Below are 19,955 nucleotides of genomic sequence, written 5' to 3'. Positions count from 1 at the left end.
CTTTGGTACCCGTGAAGGTCCAGGTTAGAATAGGTCTTCAGCAGCTCATGCTTGCCGTAAAAGACGACTAATGGGATTGGGTGGTCAGGCTCGCTGACTTGATGCATGTCATCATATCCCAATTGTGTAGATCAATGCTCATGATGTCAATCTTTGGAATTTCTGGTCCAGACTCAATTATTTACAGACTGCTGTCATACAGCTGGAATATTGTTGAGTCCGGCGTTAAACAAAAAACAAACAAATCTTATAGCTTTGGCACAAATCAATGACAACACAGATACATTTCAATAGACCCATCTCAAGACATTATTCAACTTCAGTTATCTTGTATTTCCTAATTTATAATCTGATGTGTTACTGGTAAAGGTTTGTTTCACAATATAGGGCTTGCTTACATATACATTGTCTTTTTCCAGGGATATGAGCTATGAATCACTAAGTGACAGAATCGCAGAAACATTGACCCAGAAGCCTGGCGTTGGCACTGTTTGTTTAGATGGATTTGATTCTGGGTAAGAACCTGCCTGAAGTTTTACTTTTATGCAAGTTTTTTGTCATAGCATGGTGTCCATCAGCCATTCATCATGTTTGTTTTTTCCTCTTTCATTCTTAAAATTGGCTCTGAAATTGCGGAATTTCATGTTTGTGTGTATGATCCCATAAATAAATTTAAATTCGGAAATTCTGTAATTTTCTATTCATTTTATAACCATAGTGTGTGAGTGAGTGAGTGAGTATGGTTTTATGTCGCTTTTAGCATATTCCAGCAATATCGTGGCGGGGAACACCAGAAATGGGCTTCACACATTGCGTCTATGTGGGGAATAATGCGTGATGAGCAAATGCTTTATCCACTAGACTACCCCATCCCTAACGATCGTCTTAGCACAATGGCTTTCATGGGCCTGTGTTGAGGTATGGGACTTATGATCGTCTTAGCACTATGGCTGTCGTGGGCCTATGTTAACGTATGGGACTTATGATCATCTTAGCACTATGGCTGTCGTGGGCCTATGTTAACGTATGGGACTTATGATCGTCTTAGCACTATGGCTTTCGTGGGCCTATGTTAACGTATGGGACTTATGATCGTCTAAGCACTATGCCTGTCGTGGGCCTATGTTAACGTATTGGACTTATGACCCTCTTAGCACTATGGCTTTCGTGGGCCTATGTTAACGTATGGGACTTACGATCGTCTAAGCACTATGCCTGTCATGGGCCTATGTTAACGTATTGGACTTATGACCCTCTTAGCAGTATGGCTGTCGTAGGTCTATGTTAACATATGGGACTTATGATTGTCTTAGCACAATGGCTGTCGTAGGTTTATGTTAAAGTATTGGACTTATGATCATCTTAGCACAATGGCAGTCGTGGGCCTATGTTGACGTATGGGACTTATGATTGTCTTAGCACAATGGCTGTCGTAGGTCTATGTTAAAGTATGGGACTTATGATCGTCTTAGCACAATGGCTGTTGTAGGTCTATGTTAAAGTATGGGACTCATGATCATCATAAGATTGCTTTGTGGAACAAGGTTCTGAGTGTTACAAAGTAAAAACATCATTTTCAGTTTACCAATCACATGTGACTGGACGAATAGAAGCTTCACCTCACGTGTCCCCCAGACAAACAACGATGGATGTAAGTGTGAGAATTTCAAGCAGCAGTGTGCCCCAGGCTCAGTCCCCATTCCTCGACACATCCAAACCCCGACCGGCAACTACCTGCAAGACCTGCTTGGCGAAGACATCTCACAGTATCTTCTACACAGTTTTGATGACTTCCTAGAGAAAAGGTAAAATAAATCCAATTCAATTGTATTCTTGAAAGATGAACATTAGCAAAAAAAACAACATTGATATGAGAAATATGTTTTTATGTATTTCTTGTGATTTGGGGCAGACAATTGTTGATTTTATTTTTCATGGATGAGCCAGCCTGATGTAACATAAAAACAATTATTTAACATTTTTGTTACATATCAGAACCAACATCAGAAACCCATGCTTGTAAGAGCCAGCTAAAACTAGGGATTCGGGTCAGGCTCTGTATTTTGGCTGGCTGTATGTCATTGTACCTTGATGGTATGGATCATTGTACCTTGATGGTGTGGATTATTGTACCTTGATGGTATGGATCATTGTACCTTGATGGTGTGGATCATTGTACCTTGATGGTGTGGATCATTGTACCTTGATGGTATGGATTATTGTACCTTGATGGTGCGGATCATTGTACCTTGATGGTGTGGATTATTGTACCTTGATGGTATGGATTATTGTACCTTGATGGTGTGGATCATTGTACCTTGATGGTGTAGATCATTGTACCTTGATGGTGTAGATCATTGTACCTTGATGGTATGGATCATTGTTCCTTGATGGTGTGGATCATTGTACCTTGATGGTGTGGATCATTGTACCTTGATGGTGTGGATCATTGTACCTTGATGGTGTGGATCATTGTACCTTGATGGTGTAGATCATTGTACCTTGATGGTGTGGATTATTGTACCTTGATGGTGTGGATTATTGTATCTTGATAGTGTGGATCATTGCTGAAGCTTCATTGGCTGGTTTATCTGGTCCGCTGCCACTGTTATATAGCATTCACTCACTGTACATCTGACCATGCAGGTACGGAGGTTGGTCCTACGAAGTTGGCCCAGAGGGAACAGACACAGACATGGCTGCCACTGTGTGGTTCAACAACGAAGGTTACCACGCCATGCCAGCATTCTTCAACGCCTTCAGTAACTCTCTTCTCAGAGCCAAATTAGGACAGAAGGCTGGAATGGACCCATCCAAATATGGCATCAGTGTCTACAGTCATCCAATCACATTGCACACAATGACATTGTCACTGGATAGTATGTGAGTATGCACCTTCTTCATATATCCAGTCATCTTTAATTTACAGTTTGATATATTTTGAAATGAAAGCAAATTATTTATCTAAGTAAATGGACCTGTGAAGATCCGGGGTAGAGCAGCAACCCATGCTTGCCATAAAAATCGACTTTGTTTGCCTTAACAGGCGACTAACGGGATCAGGTGGTCAGGCTCGCTGACTTGGTTGATGCATGTCATCGTATCCCAAATGGGTGGTTCGATGCTCATGATATCAATCACTGGATTGTCTGGTCCAGACTGGATTATTTACAGACCACCATCATATAGCTGGAATATTGCTGAGTGCGGCGTTAAACAACAAACAAACAAATTTAAGTGGATGAACCGTCCCTATTTATGTAACAAAATAATAAAATATTTGATGGTTGATGATACTGGTGTCTCTAAATGCTAAACATTCTTGTGACATAGTGAAATACTGTTCAAGGCAGCATCACACCAAACTCATTCACTGTTAATAGGGGTCAACAAGCCACAGATGCTGGAATCTCATTGGTCTTCCTGCTGGCCTTCACCTTCATCTCCACTGCCTTCATGGTCTACCTCGTCAATGAAAACCTGAACAAAGAGAAACAGCTGCAGTTCATCAGCGGAGTTGGGCCTGTCCTCTACTGGGTCACTTCATTCATATGGGACATGGTCAGTAGTATCATAATAATAAATAGCAATAATGATCATAAACTGCTGCCTGCTCATAAGAGGACCTTCACTCACTCAGTGTCTCCTGTTGAAATGAGGTTGGGTGGCCTAGTGGTTGAAGTGCTTGCTTGTCATGCCAAAGGCCCAGGTTCTATTCCCCACATGGGTACAATGTGTAAAGTAGGACTCTGGGTTGAATGGGACGCAGTGTTCCTTGCTTGTTGTAAGATTGGTGATGAGATGATGGACTATTGTTGGTACCCTCTGGTTACTTGTTTATCTGGGTCACTGGTGGCCCAGTCGTTGAAGGCGCTGTGCAGAGTTGCGTCCCTTGGGCACACCAAAAACCTGTGACTGGGTTCGAATCTCGGTTCGCCTCGATTATGTTTCTAGGTTTGTCAGCACCATACCCGTGCTCGTGGGCTTCACTGAAGTGGTAAACGTCTGAGACCTGCATCACTTAGGGCCTTCCTCCCACATTAAGCTGACAGGCCATAATATAACTGGAATAATGTTAAAAGCAGCGTTAAACCCTAGACTTGATGTTTTACAGCTCGTGAATATTGCTGACTGTACCCTCACTCACTCCATTAGATTGCTGCTTTATTTGATAATGAATGTTGTAACAAATTCACTTAACCTTTGATCTGTGTGTCCCAGTTACTGTACAGTTTTACTGTGGCCCTGGCTGTGGTGGCATTGGCCATATTCCAACTCGGACCTTACTGGGACAGACAGAACCTGGCTGCAGTGGTCAGTCTCATCATGTTGTACGGGTAAGTACAGTCCACAGTTCCTCACGACCCCAGACTAAAACACCCTTTGGGGAACCTGGGTTACAATCGCCCCTAGCAACCTATGGTTTTTTTTAAGATGTGACATGATGGATTGGGTGGTCAGATCTTCTGACTTAGTTGATTGCATGTCATTGTACCCTGATGGCATGGATCGTTGCACACAGTCACTGGAATGTCTGGTCTGAATTCAAACATTTACAGGCTTTTTCATATGATGAGTTAAGAAACAACAACAACAGACAAACAACAGTGTTTTCCTTCTTTCTAATATACTTCATTTGGTCTGAAGCATCCTAATTTTGAACATTTATCAACTGAGTGTTTCTGTATGATTGGAATTTCTACAACATTTCACAACATGTGATAATCAGTTGATGTGCATATATTTCCTTATGACTGCCATGCATGTATTTCATGTTTAGAAATGAAACCTTTATTGTAAAGAATATCATTACTATCATCCAACAACTTGAAATACTCTGGTAGCCATTTTGTTTTTTCATTGATGTCAGACATAACCCATGACAGTTGACAAGATCAGGTGAGCTAACAATCACCCGTTTTTCTCCAGATGGTCCGTGATACCACTGATGTACATGACACTGAAGCTATTCAAGAGTGCATCAGCAGCCTACCTCACTCTGTTCTGCATCAACATGCTCATCGGCATACTCACCATCATCACCATCTTTGTGCTGATCATCTTCCAGACTATCGGCACGGTAGGCTACTTACATACAATACTGAGATTAGGCCTTGAAGTAGGATAAACATGAGGCAGTAGTTCTTAATATTACAGTTTTCAGGCATAGTTAGAAATGAATATATTTTGAAAACTAAAAAAATATTGAAGTGCATAAAGTTCACACTATTATATAATTATGCTATAAAATAAGGACACAGTGTGTATACTATGATATGATATGATATGATAGAGAAATAGTACGAGAACTTTCTCTGTTATGAGGAGCAGATCTCAAATTAAGGATGTTTGTGTTTGTATACACAGGTAGCATGTGAATTCACTAAATCTCTTCTTAAGATCTGGGTTCAAAAAGGTCTAAAGCAAACCATGCTTGTTGTAAGAGGCGTCTAACGGGATGGCTGACTTGGTTGATGCATGTCATCATGGTCATCATATCCCAATTATCAATGATCATGATGTCAATCACTGGATTGTCTGGTCCAGACTCGATTGTCTACAGACAGCCCTAATATAACAGGTAAATGCTGAGTGCGGCATTAAACAGCAAACAAATAAACTTAAACAAAACAAATGTTTGAGCAAACAAACAAAGAAACTTAAAATATCCCTTCATTCTTCAGCGCATTGGTGAAGCCTTCAATGTCTGCCGCTACTTGTTCCTCATATTCCCTCAATTCTGCATGGGTCAAGGTCTCATTGATGTCACCGTGAACCACTACAAGTACCTGCTGTTTGCTAGGTTCGGAGACGATGTGTATGAAAATCCCTTCTCCTTCGAGATGCTAGGCTGGAACCTGCTTGCCATGGGGATTCAGGGTCTCGTGTTCTTCATAATCACAATCATTATTGAAAGTAAACGCAGCAATGGCGCAAGGTAACCTTTGTAATATGATGTTTTAGTTTATTATGTTTGAAAAGTTCTTCTTGAATTCTTTATTCAAACTCATTTAGTTTTATCAAAAACAAAATGTTCATAAGATCCTTTTATGAAGTCAATATTCTTAGTTGTAATATATGTACAATGTGTCGTGCATATGTTAAAATGTGCTCCTGTTTATTATGGGGCTGCCTCTGTGGTCTAGTGGTAGAGCATCTGCCCAGAGAGACATTAATAGATAGTACTTGTTGTTACCCTGCCTGGTGGCTGGCATTAAGAGGCTAAAACAAGGACTGGTCGGCTCAGAGTCAGTATGCTGTGTCTGAATGGGGTATTCATGTTTATTGCGGCATGGTATCTCAGTGGGCTAGTACTATAAATCGTCATAAGTCCAAACTAGTATAAGCAGCCACACAGACACATGTGCATGCATGTTGCTATATAAGTGCAGTAATCTTGCAAGCGACGTTAACCTCCATTTCATCTCTCCTGTTTATTATTGACAAGGTATAACTCCATCTTCTTTTCTTATGGGCAAACCAAAGTGGTATAAGTCTAAAACCTACATCACTCCAGGCTGTCCTCCCACATCAAGCTGACATTCAGTGATATTACTGGTATACTGTTCAAAGTGGTGTTAAACCCAACTCACTCACTCTCTTGTAAGAGCAATGGAGTAGCCCAGTTGTTATAGTATTGGATGACAGGAGACTGAGTTGGAGTCCTACTTGCTGGTATACTGTTAAAATTGGAATGAAACCCTTCTCATTCTTTTTAAACTTTAGTCATTTTCTCTAATGTTATTTAAAACAATTTGGTTGATGACTAAAGAAGGATTTCAAAGTATAAGGTTCACAGGAATTATACTCACTAGATGTCACAAATCATTAACAATAAATGTCATGTGTTCACTTGTCATGCTGAAGACCTATAGATTTGACATGTAATATTAAAATGCCCATAGTACAATAATTTAAGAAATCTTTATATCCAACCATCTTAGTGTGAAAAGCTCTTTGTACAACTACATTTAACGTAACAAATGATACACAAATGTGTTGTCTTGGTACATTCTTCAAAACCTAGCAAATCATGTATCTCCATGTGTATATGTGATCCATCCTGTAGTTATATGTTATAATAATCTTTTGCATGGATAAGTTGTAAAAGCTTAAAGTAAATAAAGACTTGAATTGAATCTCTCCTGCTGCAGAATCCCAAGCCGCCTGTTGGACATCCCTGAGGAAGATGGAGATGTCCACAACGAGAGACTTCGTATACAACATGGACAGACAAAGGATGACATTCTCTATGTCAATGGACTTTCAAAGGTGGGGCAGGATATTGTTTAATAAAATCAATTTACTGAAATTCCTGGACTATATTTAGACCAGACATTTTTTGTGTCTTTAATCCTGTCTGTAGGTGGTTAAAAAAGAAATGAAAAACAAGGCTTTTCCGATTTGTAGTTTGGTCTTCCAGAAGGTTATACGGCTGTGCTGCTGCTTTAGTCAAGTTGATCACTTTCATCATACAGTGTAATTTGGTGTAGGTTTTGGGTCAACTTGTTCGCATTCAGTGCAATCCACTTCTTAAACCATGGTTCTACTTGAGATAGATGTTGAGTCCTATTTGTAGCTTGGTTATTATTGTGACCTTGACCTTCCTGCAGATCTACCGTCGAGGCATGAAGAGGTTCCTGGCTGTGGACAATCTGTGCTTCGGTGTCTCAAAGGGAGAGGTAAGGAATGAGGAAGATAAGAATATTGTCAGGTTCTACTATGTAACATAATGATGATGAAAATCAGCAGGATCTATAGCCACATGTTGTATAGAAAAAGGTTTGTTTGTTCCACACAGCACTCAGCATATTCCAACTATTTGATGACAGCCTGTTAATAATGAAGTCTGGGCTGAACAAACTAGTTATTGATATTATGAAGTATTGTTGACTGCTGCATGAAACACACAATCAAGCAAATATTTGTAGGAGGAGGTGGTAAAAATGCTGCCAAGTATTGGTTATACTTGGATTAGTCTCCAGAACTAACTTAATGCCTCTTGCTATCAACCACTTGTTACCTACATATTGCCTAACTGTTGTTATCTCTTTTACATAATTGTCGTTTTGTATGAAGCAATAACTAGGTTACTAGTATGCAAATGACACGTAACATTGTGTCATGTGTGAAGGATAAATCATACTTTTCTTAAAACAAGATGTCACAAATACCACCACTCATTTCCTATGTGTTTTATATCCACTATCTTCTTCAACTCAGTGTTTCGGGCTGCTTGGAGTTAATGGTGCTGGCAAGACAACAACCTTCCGGATGTTGACAGGGGACACCAACACCTCCAGCGGAGCTGCATACCTGAACGGACACAAGTAAGTTGTGCATTAACACCTCTAGCAGAGATGCATACCTAAGCAAACCCAGAGATTTGAGGTGCCTCAATGTGAAGGGTTACGCCCCTTTGGCCACACATCATATATTTTTCATTTCACGGGCCAGGCGCTCCTAATTAAAAAGCAGCCAGTCTAAAAAATAAATTATGCATAAAAATATTTTTATTATCTCTTCCACTAGTAATACAGACCCTCTTATACAATAAAAAATGTTGTATATGAATTCCATGTCTACATCACTATCAGTGATTCAAGAGGCCACATTACCTCCACAGCAGAATGACTTTTATATAAATTAATAATTGACATTTATTCTAATTTATATTTTTAAACAAACTTGTGTGGAAAGCTGGAATAAATCCATGAAACATAAAATTTAAAAAAGTGTGGCCTTAGCTTTGTATCTTATCTGATAGTATAGGGTTAAAAGCTCAAAATCATCTCTCTGAGTCAGCACTTTATTGTGGGTATCACCAAGATGGTAAGTGTCAATATCATGCATAATTTGGCTTCCTTCCAACATTAAGCTGATTCATAATGGTGTAGGTGAATTAATCGCCAAGACAGTAAACCAAACTCACTCGCTCACTCACTTTTCAGGATCAGCACAGGCGACCCCTACCTTGGTCAGGAGATAGGGTACTGTCCACAGGAGGGGGGGTTGGATGGTTTCCTCAGTGGAGAGGAGATCCTCTTCTGCCATGCCAAACTGAAGGGCATGTCTGAACAATACGCTCGCAAGGTGATCAATTGTGCTATTCTCTTACACCAGAAACAACATGAAGCCAGAACTGCTCCTGTTTTATCGATCAGTCTGCTGTACATTTTTGAAAGAAAAGAAATGCCTTGTTTGATTTTGAACAGATGAAATTTCATTGACACACTTTGACCCAAGAACCTTTGTAAAGCCTTGGTACAACAGGGACACAAATTGGCCTGACTGAAAGCAAGCATTATGATGCATAGAAACAACTGGAATGATCAATAGCAAATTCAGACATTTCTGTGTTTGTCAATTGTTCACAGAAGTAGTGTTTAAATAGCATGTAATCATCCATCTTCCTGAAGCAAAGGAGTTAACTGACTTTAAAAGTCCAGTTGCCACCCTTGCTGAACTAGGCTGGAATAATGGAGTTATATTTTGTCTGGACTAACGAGTCTATGCATTGTCCAATCAAAATCCTGCAATGAAATTGACGTGCGGTTCATAAACAATATGGCAACTGCCTGCTGAATTTGTTGGATTGCAGGATTCGCAGACCATGTGTACCATCAAATGGGCTTTGACAAATATTTTCCAAATCTTTTAATGTTTTAATCAAGGTGATCAAGTGATTTGATGCACTTTGCAAGGTAAAACCTGTTTTATTGCAATAAAGATCTTCATTATCGATAGGATCATATTGACTTTGAATATATGGAATATTATTGGTCATCGGGGGGACATAGTAGGGACATAACTCATTATAGCCACTGATGGTGCTACGATCGAGTCCAGAAATTCTAGACTAGTTTGGCAGGAGTGGAAACTGGACTTTTAACATACGTTAACTCACATGCCTTGGGAAGATGTTTATCATCTTTATACTTGCATAGTTTATTAAGAGGAGTTTCTTTTGTGAAACCAGGTGGTTGTGGACTTGGTGGGCAAGCTCCACCTGGCTGCCTACGCTCAGAAGGCCATCAACACATACAGTGGTGGCACCAAGAGGAAGCTGTCACTTGCCATCGCCATGTTGGGAGAACCACCCGTCCTCTTCCTGGTAAATACACTTCAGTCTGACAGTCTTACAGTACTCTAACCTCATTCTTCTTCAAATACTCAAACCTAGTTCTTCTTCAAATACTCAAAACCTAGTTTTTCAAATACCCAAACCTAGTCCTTCAAATACCCAAACCTAGTCCTTCAAATACCCAAACCTAGTCCTTCAAATATTACCATCTATGTCCCTGTTGGAGTCGTGGGACACACTTGGCCTGAAACACTTTATGCTTGTTGTTAAGCCAACAAAATTGGGCATGGAATGTTGAGAGTCTGTGACTTGGTTGATCACACTCTGATGGCGTTTCTCGTAATATCAATCATTGGTTTGTCTGGTCCAAGCCCTGTTTATTAATGTGTAAAACAATATTCACTCCTTTCACTCATTGTCTTATTATAAGGGCCATCATGTGTCAAACCAAATTTATTGACAATTGTTGATTTCACACATAAAGAAGTTGATTTCCATAATTCCTACACCGTAAAGTTTCTATATCATGACTGGATTTGGATAAGGATTCAGTACACTTACCTCCCCTTGCAGGATGAACCCACGTCAGGCATGGACCCTGCCACCAGGAGGCTTGTGTGGAAGTGTATATCTAAGGCTGGACAGAATGGACAGTCCATTGTTCTTACTTCACACAGGTGAGTTAAGGAACTATTTCCCAAAATAACGTGTATGCACTGCAGTCCAACATGGACAGATACAAGGAGTATAACAAGGAGTATTTTTATGGCCGAGCCATCTGAGATGGACACAGACCAGTGGTCAGGCTCTGAGGTGCGGCTGCTGCCGGCATGTCTTTGTGCTCCGATGATGTGGATCGTTGCCTAGACTGTCAGTCCCTGGTGTTCCAGTCTCCATTGTTTACATGCTGCTCTGATCTAGCTAGTGAAACAACATTCACTGATTCGGCTTGGAATCAATTTGGGGCCGGTCAGGTAGCCTAGTGGTTAAAGCGTTCGCTCGCCACGTCGAAGACCTGGGTTCGATTCCCGACATGGGTACAATGTGTGAAGCCCATTTCTGGTGTCCGCCCATCGTGATATTGCTGGAATATTGCTAAAAGCGGCGTAAGACCATACTCACTCACTCACTTACTTACTCACTGGAAATGATTTGGTTATAACTTTGTTGGTCTTTTTCATTCTGTGTTGCAAAGAACACATTTCTTATATATGTATAAAACTATTTTGATTCAATGTGTGTTGAACTGGATTCCAGCATGGATGAATGTGATTCCCTGTGTTCCCGACTGGCCATCATGGTCAATGGCAGACTCATGTGTCTTGGCAGTGCCCAGCATCTCAAGACGAAGTAAGTCAACCATACACTTTTACAATGCATGAAAAAATGTTAAATAATGTTTCAAATTATTTGTTGCAGTTTGTTTCAATGTTAGAGATACTGGTAGATATTATTACCTTTTAGGCAAACTCATCTTGATTAACAGATTTGATTGACACATCAAAAATACAAACAAACAGACGTTTGTTAGGCCATGGTATACAGATTACCGGTATTAGATTTTTATATGGTGTGCCTTTACCTTGGTGGGGTATCCTAGTGGATGAAGCATTTGGTTGTCACAGTTGGCCAGTTTGAGTCCCTCATGGTTACAGGGCTGTGGGGTAGCCTCGTGGTTACAGCGTTTGCTCGTCATACCAGAGACCCGGGTTCGATTACCCACATGGGTACAATGTGTGAAGCCGATTTCTGGTGTCCCTCCGCTGTGATATTGCTGGAATATTACTAAAAGCTGCCTAAAACCAGACTCACTCACTCATTCAACCCAATGGTTGCAATGTCTGAAGCCAATTTTTGCTCATTCACACACAAAGTGAGCTACATATATGGATCTAATGAATTCCTTATAATAATCCAGGTTCGGCGATGGCTATACCGTGACAATGCACATCCAGGGCTTGTCCAACAACCGCTTCAACATTGAGCAGGCCTTCCTCAACCGCTTCCCTGGCGCGACCATCAAGGTCAGTGTGGGAGGCAAGGTCAGTAGTGTTATTATTTTATTTCCCCTCTGGACCATGCGATGCTGTATTCCTACTTGAGCTCAACTGACCACTACTCTCTCAACTCTGCACATCTCACAGTAAGGCAAGCCTTTTCTAATACTCAAGAAATATGGCACAATGGTTTCAAACATTTGGGTCTCACCAAATTTAGGTTGTAGTCCCAATGAATCCCTTAAATCATGAAGGATGGCTACCTTGTATGGTTATTTGGATACTATGGTCTGTATGTGCCTGTAGTTAATGCCTAGGGATTCAGGGTCAGAATAGATTGGAGGACATGTAAGGAAAGTTGCGATGTTGACACAAAGTATTGTCAAGGATGTCAGTGTCTACTTGTGATCAGGGTGTATGTCATACTGTGTACTGGATCATTGGTGCCATGTTTCTTCTATCAGCATGTTCAGTTTGTAGCTAAAAATTCTATCCTGGATGGTATATGTTGAATACAGTGAAACCCTCACATTCCAGACAGTATTTTCTGAAACTCCTGTTTAATCAATCATGGGTGTCCCTCAAATTATACAGAGCTGCCTCCAGTTACATGTCAGCAGATGCAAGGACTGTAAGGGTTTCACTGTAGCATGATGAGAACATATACCAAAATAACAAACTCTTGCTGACAAAAGCTTGTTACCCTGGCAATGTGAGTTAAAACATGATATGTATGTCATGTTTGGTGGGTGATCTGCAGGACGTCCTCCTCAAGCAGCATGTATTTTATTAAAAACACTTGTTCAATTTTTATCAAGTTTTTGTATTCTGATATTTTTCTTGACCATGTTGATGTTTCTTATTGGCAACATTGTGACTATAAACTGCAAAATTCATGTCACAGTTTTGGTAGATTTTATATGTCAGTACATATCTTGCCATCTCTAGAGAAACATCCATAAAATCATCATACGATGATGTGCTTGAAGATGAGAGACTTACAATGTGAAATTACTTTTGGGTGTTGTGACGTATTATTATATATTAATCAGCATCATTCTGAATATCAACTGTTCTTTTCAACATTCTTCATATTTGATTGTAAGTAAGTTATAGAACATTCTCATACCGGCTTAAAACTCCTGAGTAGAGTTTCCTGGCATCTTCTGAGAAACACATGAGACATGAACATTGGTAGGTAGATATGGCAGGAGAACCATGGGATAAGGAGCAAATGAGTGCTGCCGGACACACTTCCTTTTCTCCAATTGGCTATACACACATGTGTAAGGTGTATATTGGGATATATCGTCAGGTTTTTATCTCCCCGGACTGAAAGTCGGTAACGAGAGTTGACTAATTCCAGTGGAGAGTGGAAGGTCGGGGATTCCCTCCCCGGCTGCGTCATAGCAAAAGACATTTAAAAATGGTCCTTGCTGTTACCCTGCCTGGGACTCGGAATGAAGGTGCTAAAACAAGGAGTCAGTATACTGTGTCTGTGGGGAGTATTCATGTTAAACTGCATCATGGTATCTCAGTGGGCTAGCACTATAACATCGACATTAGTCTGGACTAAAAAACAAACACGCGTTCATGCACGTCGCTATATTAGTGCCATACTCGTTAAAAGCGTCATCAAACCTCATTTCACCTCACCTCACCTTAACTCCAGTGTAACGTTTCTCTTTTGATTATATTATTATGTTTTACATCGATTCTGCATGTCACTATATGAACTTCCCTGTGCTATCATCCAAGGCCAGTGACACAGATCGGCAATCTTCCTTCTCCAATGTCCTCAGAATGCTCTGTGATCCCTATATATATGTGTATATGATTCAATAAAATGTTCCACCTTGTGACATTCAAATGAGTATGATGTTCTCCCAGTCATCCTTCTGAATGCTTTTGGACTTTCATATTATCTATTGATGCTATGTTATATACCTGTGAACTCTGTAGAATCCTGTAGAATCCTATTAGACTAACATCTAGTCTCTGAAATGAACATATCGTACATAAAAAAACAGTTGTTCAGTTATCTTAATAAAAATATAATAAAAAGGAGCCCAGTGACTCTCTTCATTTTCAGAGCTACTGCAGTGATCTAGACTTGCCAAACATTATAGACTTGCATGGGCTGTATTTGATATATACTTGTATCAGGGTCTGTAAGACAGACTAGAATCCTATAGAATCCTGTAGAATCCTATAGAACACTGTTGAATCCTATAGGCCTCTGTAGAACATTGTAAACCCAGCAGAATCGCTATGGAACTAGTACCAACCCCAGCCTCTATATCTGTGTCACCACTTTAGGGTCAGTTTGAGGAACTGTAGTAGTTCTGATCGTTTACTTTATCAACTCTTAATATAAAAGTTAGGGCTGCAACGATACACCTAGGTCACGATAAGATACGTATCTCGATACTTACATCACGATACGATGCGTATCTCGATACGCTACGATACATATAGTAACAAGAGAAGACAAGAGGTAAATGAATTAAACTTAGTTTATTAAAATGAAAAATTAAATGAACGTGAATGAATGTTCATGAGTCATAAAATATACTAGCCACATAAAGAAACTGTGCACGGAGAAAAATATATTCTGGATTGAAATACAACACAGCAAGAACAAAATGATGCAGACGCTGTAGCAGCTGAATGATCGGACCATAAGAAAATGTCAACGGGACCTGAACAATATCTGTTACGATGACGTCAGGAGATCAAAATGGAGTAGGGGGTCAAACGACAAAGTCACAAAGTCAATAACGGGTACGACCACCCTGTGCGTGAATCACAGCAGTGCATCGGCGACGCATGGAGTCCACCAAATGGGCATGGAAGGCCTGGGGAATGGCCTGCCATATCCTCCTCAAATCCTGTGCCAAGTCACGGACGTTATCTGGAGGATGTGGAAGACGACGCAGACGGCGCTCCATTTTATCCCACACATGCTCTATTGGGGAGAGATCTGGAGAATTTGCAGGCCATGGCAGTAACATGACATTGTTATTGTGAAGGAAATCGATCGCGACCCTATCCGTGTGAGGACGAGCGTTGTCCTGTTGAAATGTCAATCCCGGGCCATGACGTTGCAGGAAAGGAATGACCACAGGCCTCAGAATCTGATCTCTGTAGCCAACACCGGTGAGATTGCCCTGAACAACCACCAAAGGGGTTCGGTGCCATGCTGTTATCCCACCCCAAATCATCACAGAGCCACCTCCAAAACGATTCCTCTCCACAATACAGTTGCGTGCATAACGTTCTCCCAAACGCCGGTAGACACGTTGGCGCCCGTCACTGTGGGAAATGTTGAACCTCGATTCATCTGTAAAGACAACATTTCTCCACCATATTCGAGGTTGGCGAACATGATTTCGACACCATCTTTGACGGTTGACTCGATGACGGTGTGTCAGGATGGGACGTATGGCAGGGCGTCGTGGTCGAATCCCGTACTGACGTAAACGATTCCTGACAGTGTTGGGATGGATACGGCGCAGTCCAGGAATTGTCTGGGATGTCGTTACTGCCGTTTGGAACCTGTGTCGGAGATGTGTAACTCGAATCCATCTGTCCTGTCTTGGCGTCGTTACTCGGGGACGTCCTGAACGTGGGTGGTCGGCAACGTCATTTGTGTTCTGATAACGCCTCACCAATGCCGATATCGTGTTACGATGGCATTGGAAATGTGTTGCCACCTGTTGTTGCCTCATTCCCGCTCGGATCATTCCAATGGCTTCATGACGCTGTGCAGCTGTCAATCTTAGCATGATTTGCTTGTGATATGCTTGTGTCTGCGCCTGAGGAGTTTTGAATTTTTGAATGACCACAGATCATGCTTTCCAAAATGACAGCGAATTTTGAGTTGCACATGCTGTGTACAGCTGCACAGGGTGCACGTGCAGTAACACATTTCACGTCCATAGGACCCCATCAATGACGTCATATCGCATGGCACGTGCATGAGCGTTTGAATGTCTCCAATAATTGCTGTGTTTTCATATATGGACGGTGTGCCCTTATATCTATATTTTCTCCGTGCACAGTTTCATTATGTGGCTAGTATATATACTGTAATGAGTATATTAACTTAATAAATCATCTGCCATTTCCATGTAAATGCCAGCAAACACAACAGCAACAATCCTACATATTTGTGTGTTCAGACGAGATGGTAGGAGTAAATACTAAATGAAGCAGTGTCCAGTAACTTATGATTTGCCATTTTCATGTATTTTTTTTGGGCAACCGACGGAACCGTAATGTTATACAGCATTTGAATCCTAGTGTTTATAAATATGAAAGTTACATTTATCACATTATTTAAATAATGCATTTACAACTTAATTAAGTTCGTTGTACATAAACAAATGTAAGCTAACACATTCATAACGTCCAGATTAAGGACCAAGGAATATTTATATATATGTACCTCTTAGAAAAAACGTATCGTGAAAAATCGAGATACAGCACCTCACAAATCGCGCACCATATCGTATGGAGTGAATCGCGATGCATCGGTGTCCCGGGATATCGTTTCAGCCCTAATAAAAGTCAACATGGTTGGTAAAGGACACATTTGAGGTCACCATGGCCAAAGGTCAAAGTGAACTTGTGGCATTGGTATGTCATCTGTGCATCCATCTATTAACTTTCAAACTCCTCCAAACTGGCTGGAAGAGCCTAAAACTTTATGAGGATCATTACAGGATTCATGGAATTAAATTTGTAATAATTCCTTTTTAAATAAAAACCCAAACAAGATAATCTCTCTGGCTTCATCATTATATTGTTATCTTTGTCCATTAATCCCATGTCATAGGCTTTGTCATTATATTATTATCTTTGTACAGTAGAACACGGATACAACGAACTATTAAAAAATCCCTGAATTATCTCCTATATATATTATCATATAAAATTTACGTACATAACGAACTCTCTACAGCGAACTAACAGATCTAATGAACTGATATCTGATTCCCGACAAGCCCATCTACCACTAATTAGTGACGTGTATGAGAACTGAGAAATCTCACTCAGTGTCAAGTGTCACTGACAATTGGCTGTTCGCAATCAGCGGCGAGTCAACACAATCAGCGGCGAGTCAACACAACTCGCGGCGAATCAACACAATCACTGGTGATGATTCGACCTTGTTAAACTTGCATTATGTTAATCTTACCTGTCCATGTAATTTCGACCAATCTTGTCTGTAAAACAAACATTAATCCTACAACTGGATCAAAATATTTTGAAGTTGTATCATTAAGGACTGAATCACCGGTAGATGCGAGAGGAAACGCGTGTATGTGTATTGTGTTTTTCTTTAGCGGATGGCGGACATTTCCGACGTATATAACGTATATATCGAACAACGTATATAACGAACTGATTTCTGCGGTCCCTTGTAGTTCGTTATATCCATGTTCTTCTGTACATTCATTCCACATTGTGTTAGGTAAACATATCTATCTATCTATCATCTATCCATCCATCCATCTATCCATCCATCCATCCATCCATCCATCCATGAACTTACAGAGCAAGAAGTAGCTCTGAAACGCCATAACAAAGAATACAGGTTGCTATCCATAAAAAGTGTCATGTATCCATGTTCTCGCAACTTCTAAAAGCCTATCAAAGACTTCAAGTTTAAGAAGAATCTTTACAACTCTTCTAAGAAACCATAAGATCCCGTAATGTGAAACATTGACATGTGTAGCTATACCATGGGATTGAGGTTTGTCAATGTTCACTTTTATATAGAAATATCTCAAGTTTATGCTGAAGTCATGGGCAGAATTACTAGTGTGGGGTGAAGTCTGATAGGGCTGAAGTCTGACAAAGTGAGGATAGGGGTGAAGTCTGACAAAGTGGGGATAGGGCTGAAGTCTGACAAACTAGGGATAGGGCTGAAGTCTGTGGGGATAGGGTAAAGTCTGATAGGGCTAAAGTCTGACAAACTAGGGATAGGGCTGAAGTCTGACAAAGTGGGGATAGGGCTGAAGTCTGACAAACTAGGGATAGGGCTGAAGTCTGTGGGGATAGGGTGAAGTCTGATAGGGCTGAAGTCTGACAAACTAGGGATAGGGCTGAAGTCTGACAAACTAGGGATAGGGCTGAAGTCTGTGGGGATAGGGTGAAGTCTGATAGGGCTGAAGTCTGACAAACTAGGGATAGGGCTGAAGTCTGTGGGGATAGGGTGAAGTCTGATAGGGCTGAAGTCTGACAAAGTGGGGATAGGACTGAAGTCTGACAAACTAGGGATAGGGCTGAAGTCTGTGGGGATAGGGTGAAGTCTGATAGGGCTGAAGTCTGACAAAGTGGGAAAAGGGGTGAAGTCTGACAGGAGTGAAGTGTGACAAAATGGGAAAAGGGCTGAAGTCTGACAAAGCGGGAATAGGGCTGAAGTCTGACAAAGTGGGGATAGGGCTGAAGTCTGACAAAGTGGGGATAGGGCTGAAGTCTGACAAAGTGGGGATAGGGCTGAAGTCTGACCTGACATGTAGCAACCCTGACCTGACGTAGCAACCCTGAGCTAATTTGTAGCAACCCTGACCTGACCTGATATTTTGAAACCCTGCCTGATCTGTCACAACCCTGACCTGATCTGTAGCAACCCTGACCTGACTTGATATTTGAAACCCTAACCTGATCTGTAACAACCCTGACCTGATCTGTAGCAACCCTGACCTGATCTGTAGCAACCATGACCTGATCTGTAACAACCCTGGCCTGATCTGTAGCAACCCTGACCTGATCTGTAGCAACCCTGACCTGATCTGTAGCAACCCTGACCTGATCTGTAACAACCCTGACCTGATCTGTAGCAACCCTGACCTGATCTGTAACAACCCTGACCTGATCTGTAGCAACCCTGACCTGATCTGTAGCAACCATGACCTGATCTGTAGCAACCCTGACATGATCTGTAGCAACCATGACCTGATATGTTGAAACCCAGACCTGATCTGTAGCAACCCTGACCTGACCTGATCTGTAGCAACCCTGACCTGATCTGTAGCAACCCTGACCTGATCTGTAGCAACCATGACCTGATCTGTAGCAACCCTGACCTGATCTGTAGCAACCATGACCTGATCTGTAGCAACCCTGACATGATCTGTAGCAACCATGACCTGATATGTTGAAACCCAGACCTGATCTGTAGCAACCCTGACCTGACCTGATCTGTAGCAACCCTGACCTGATCTGTAGCAACCCTGACCTGATCTGTAGCAACCCTGACCTGATCTGTAGCAACCCTGACCTGACCTGACCTATTTCATCGTATTGATGACACAAAAACATGACAGATCAATGGGAGGGTCTATAGAAAAATCATATCATTTTAGGAAGAGTGAAAACTAAACAAACTTCGGGAGGGTGAATGGCTGTTTAATGGTGGATGATAACTGTATCTAACTTGGGTTTGTGTTTTCAACATGATTAGATTATTGTTCTACTTAGCACAACATTGATCTGTGCGAGTGAAAACATGGGGCCACAGTGTCATCAATATAGGAAGTACCTAGCAGATCACTCTGTAGAATGAGGCCTTCCAGGAATAGGTGCCCCTCAGTGTGGAATAGTGTTTATTGTCTGTCCCACACTCTATTACCTTAATAACACTAGTTGTTCCATGGAATAGGCTGGGAGCCCGGCCATGCTGACTTCCTTGTGCCTGTTGTTCACGTACACCCATGATAATACTTGTGCCTGTTGTTCAGGGTACACCCATGATAATACTTGTGCCTGTTGTTCAGGGTACACCCATGATAATACTTGTGCCTGTTGTTAAGGGTACACCCATGATAATACTTGTGCCTGTTGTTCAGGGTACACCCATGATA

The 19,955-nt window shown here is 41.2% G+C and overlaps 1 protein-coding gene and 1 long non-coding RNA gene across 5 annotated transcripts in view; one reads left to right on the top strand and one right to left on the bottom strand.

Annotated features, from left to right (window-relative positions):
* The window catches only part of LOC124139094, a 142,811-nt gene that overhangs the window by 119,679 nt on the left and 3,177 nt on the right, over positions 1 to 19,955 (top strand). For 3 of the 4 annotated variants that reach the window (XM_046506121.2, XM_046506127.2, XM_046506112.2), the window contains exons 84-98: positions 420 to 515; positions 1,581 to 1,805; positions 2,647 to 2,883; positions 3,384 to 3,561; positions 4,222 to 4,337; positions 4,930 to 5,080; positions 5,685 to 5,938; positions 7,155 to 7,272; positions 7,614 to 7,682; positions 8,224 to 8,330; positions 8,952 to 9,093; positions 9,980 to 10,114; positions 10,658 to 10,761; positions 11,342 to 11,434; positions 12,003 to 12,126. In XM_046506121.2, the coding sequence (XP_046362077.2) occupies positions 420 to 515; positions 1,581 to 1,805; positions 2,647 to 2,883; positions 3,384 to 3,561; positions 4,222 to 4,337; positions 4,930 to 5,080; positions 5,685 to 5,938; positions 7,155 to 7,272; positions 7,614 to 7,682; positions 8,224 to 8,330; positions 8,952 to 9,093; positions 9,980 to 10,114; positions 10,658 to 10,761; positions 11,342 to 11,434; positions 12,003 to 12,126 (2,149 nt within the window). The remainder of the gene's footprint in view (positions 1 to 419; positions 516 to 1,580; positions 1,806 to 2,646; positions 2,884 to 3,383; positions 3,562 to 4,221; positions 4,338 to 4,929; positions 5,081 to 5,684; positions 5,939 to 7,154; positions 7,273 to 7,613; positions 7,683 to 8,223; positions 8,331 to 8,951; positions 9,094 to 9,979; positions 10,115 to 10,657; positions 10,762 to 11,341; positions 11,435 to 12,002; positions 12,127 to 19,955) is intronic. The other variant, XM_046506142.2, reaches the window with a different exon arrangement.
* On the bottom strand, positions 18,531 to 19,231 carry LOC125384174. Its single transcript, XR_007223033.1, has 3 exons — positions 19,095 to 19,231; positions 18,901 to 18,963; positions 18,531 to 18,753 (listed from the first exon to the last, which is right to left on the bottom strand). It is a non-coding gene; the product is annotated as an uncharacterized LOC125384174 (long non-coding RNA).

The sequence above is a fragment of the Haliotis rufescens genome, unplaced genomic scaffold, assembly GCF_023055435.1.
Source record: "Haliotis rufescens isolate VD_foot unplaced genomic scaffold, xgHalRufe1.0.p SCAF_28, whole genome shotgun sequence".
In the NCBI taxonomy this organism is placed as follows: Eukaryota; Metazoa; Mollusca; class Gastropoda; order Lepetellida; family Haliotidae; genus Haliotis; species Haliotis rufescens.
This window is presented reverse-complemented; position numbering and strand designations above follow the sequence as displayed.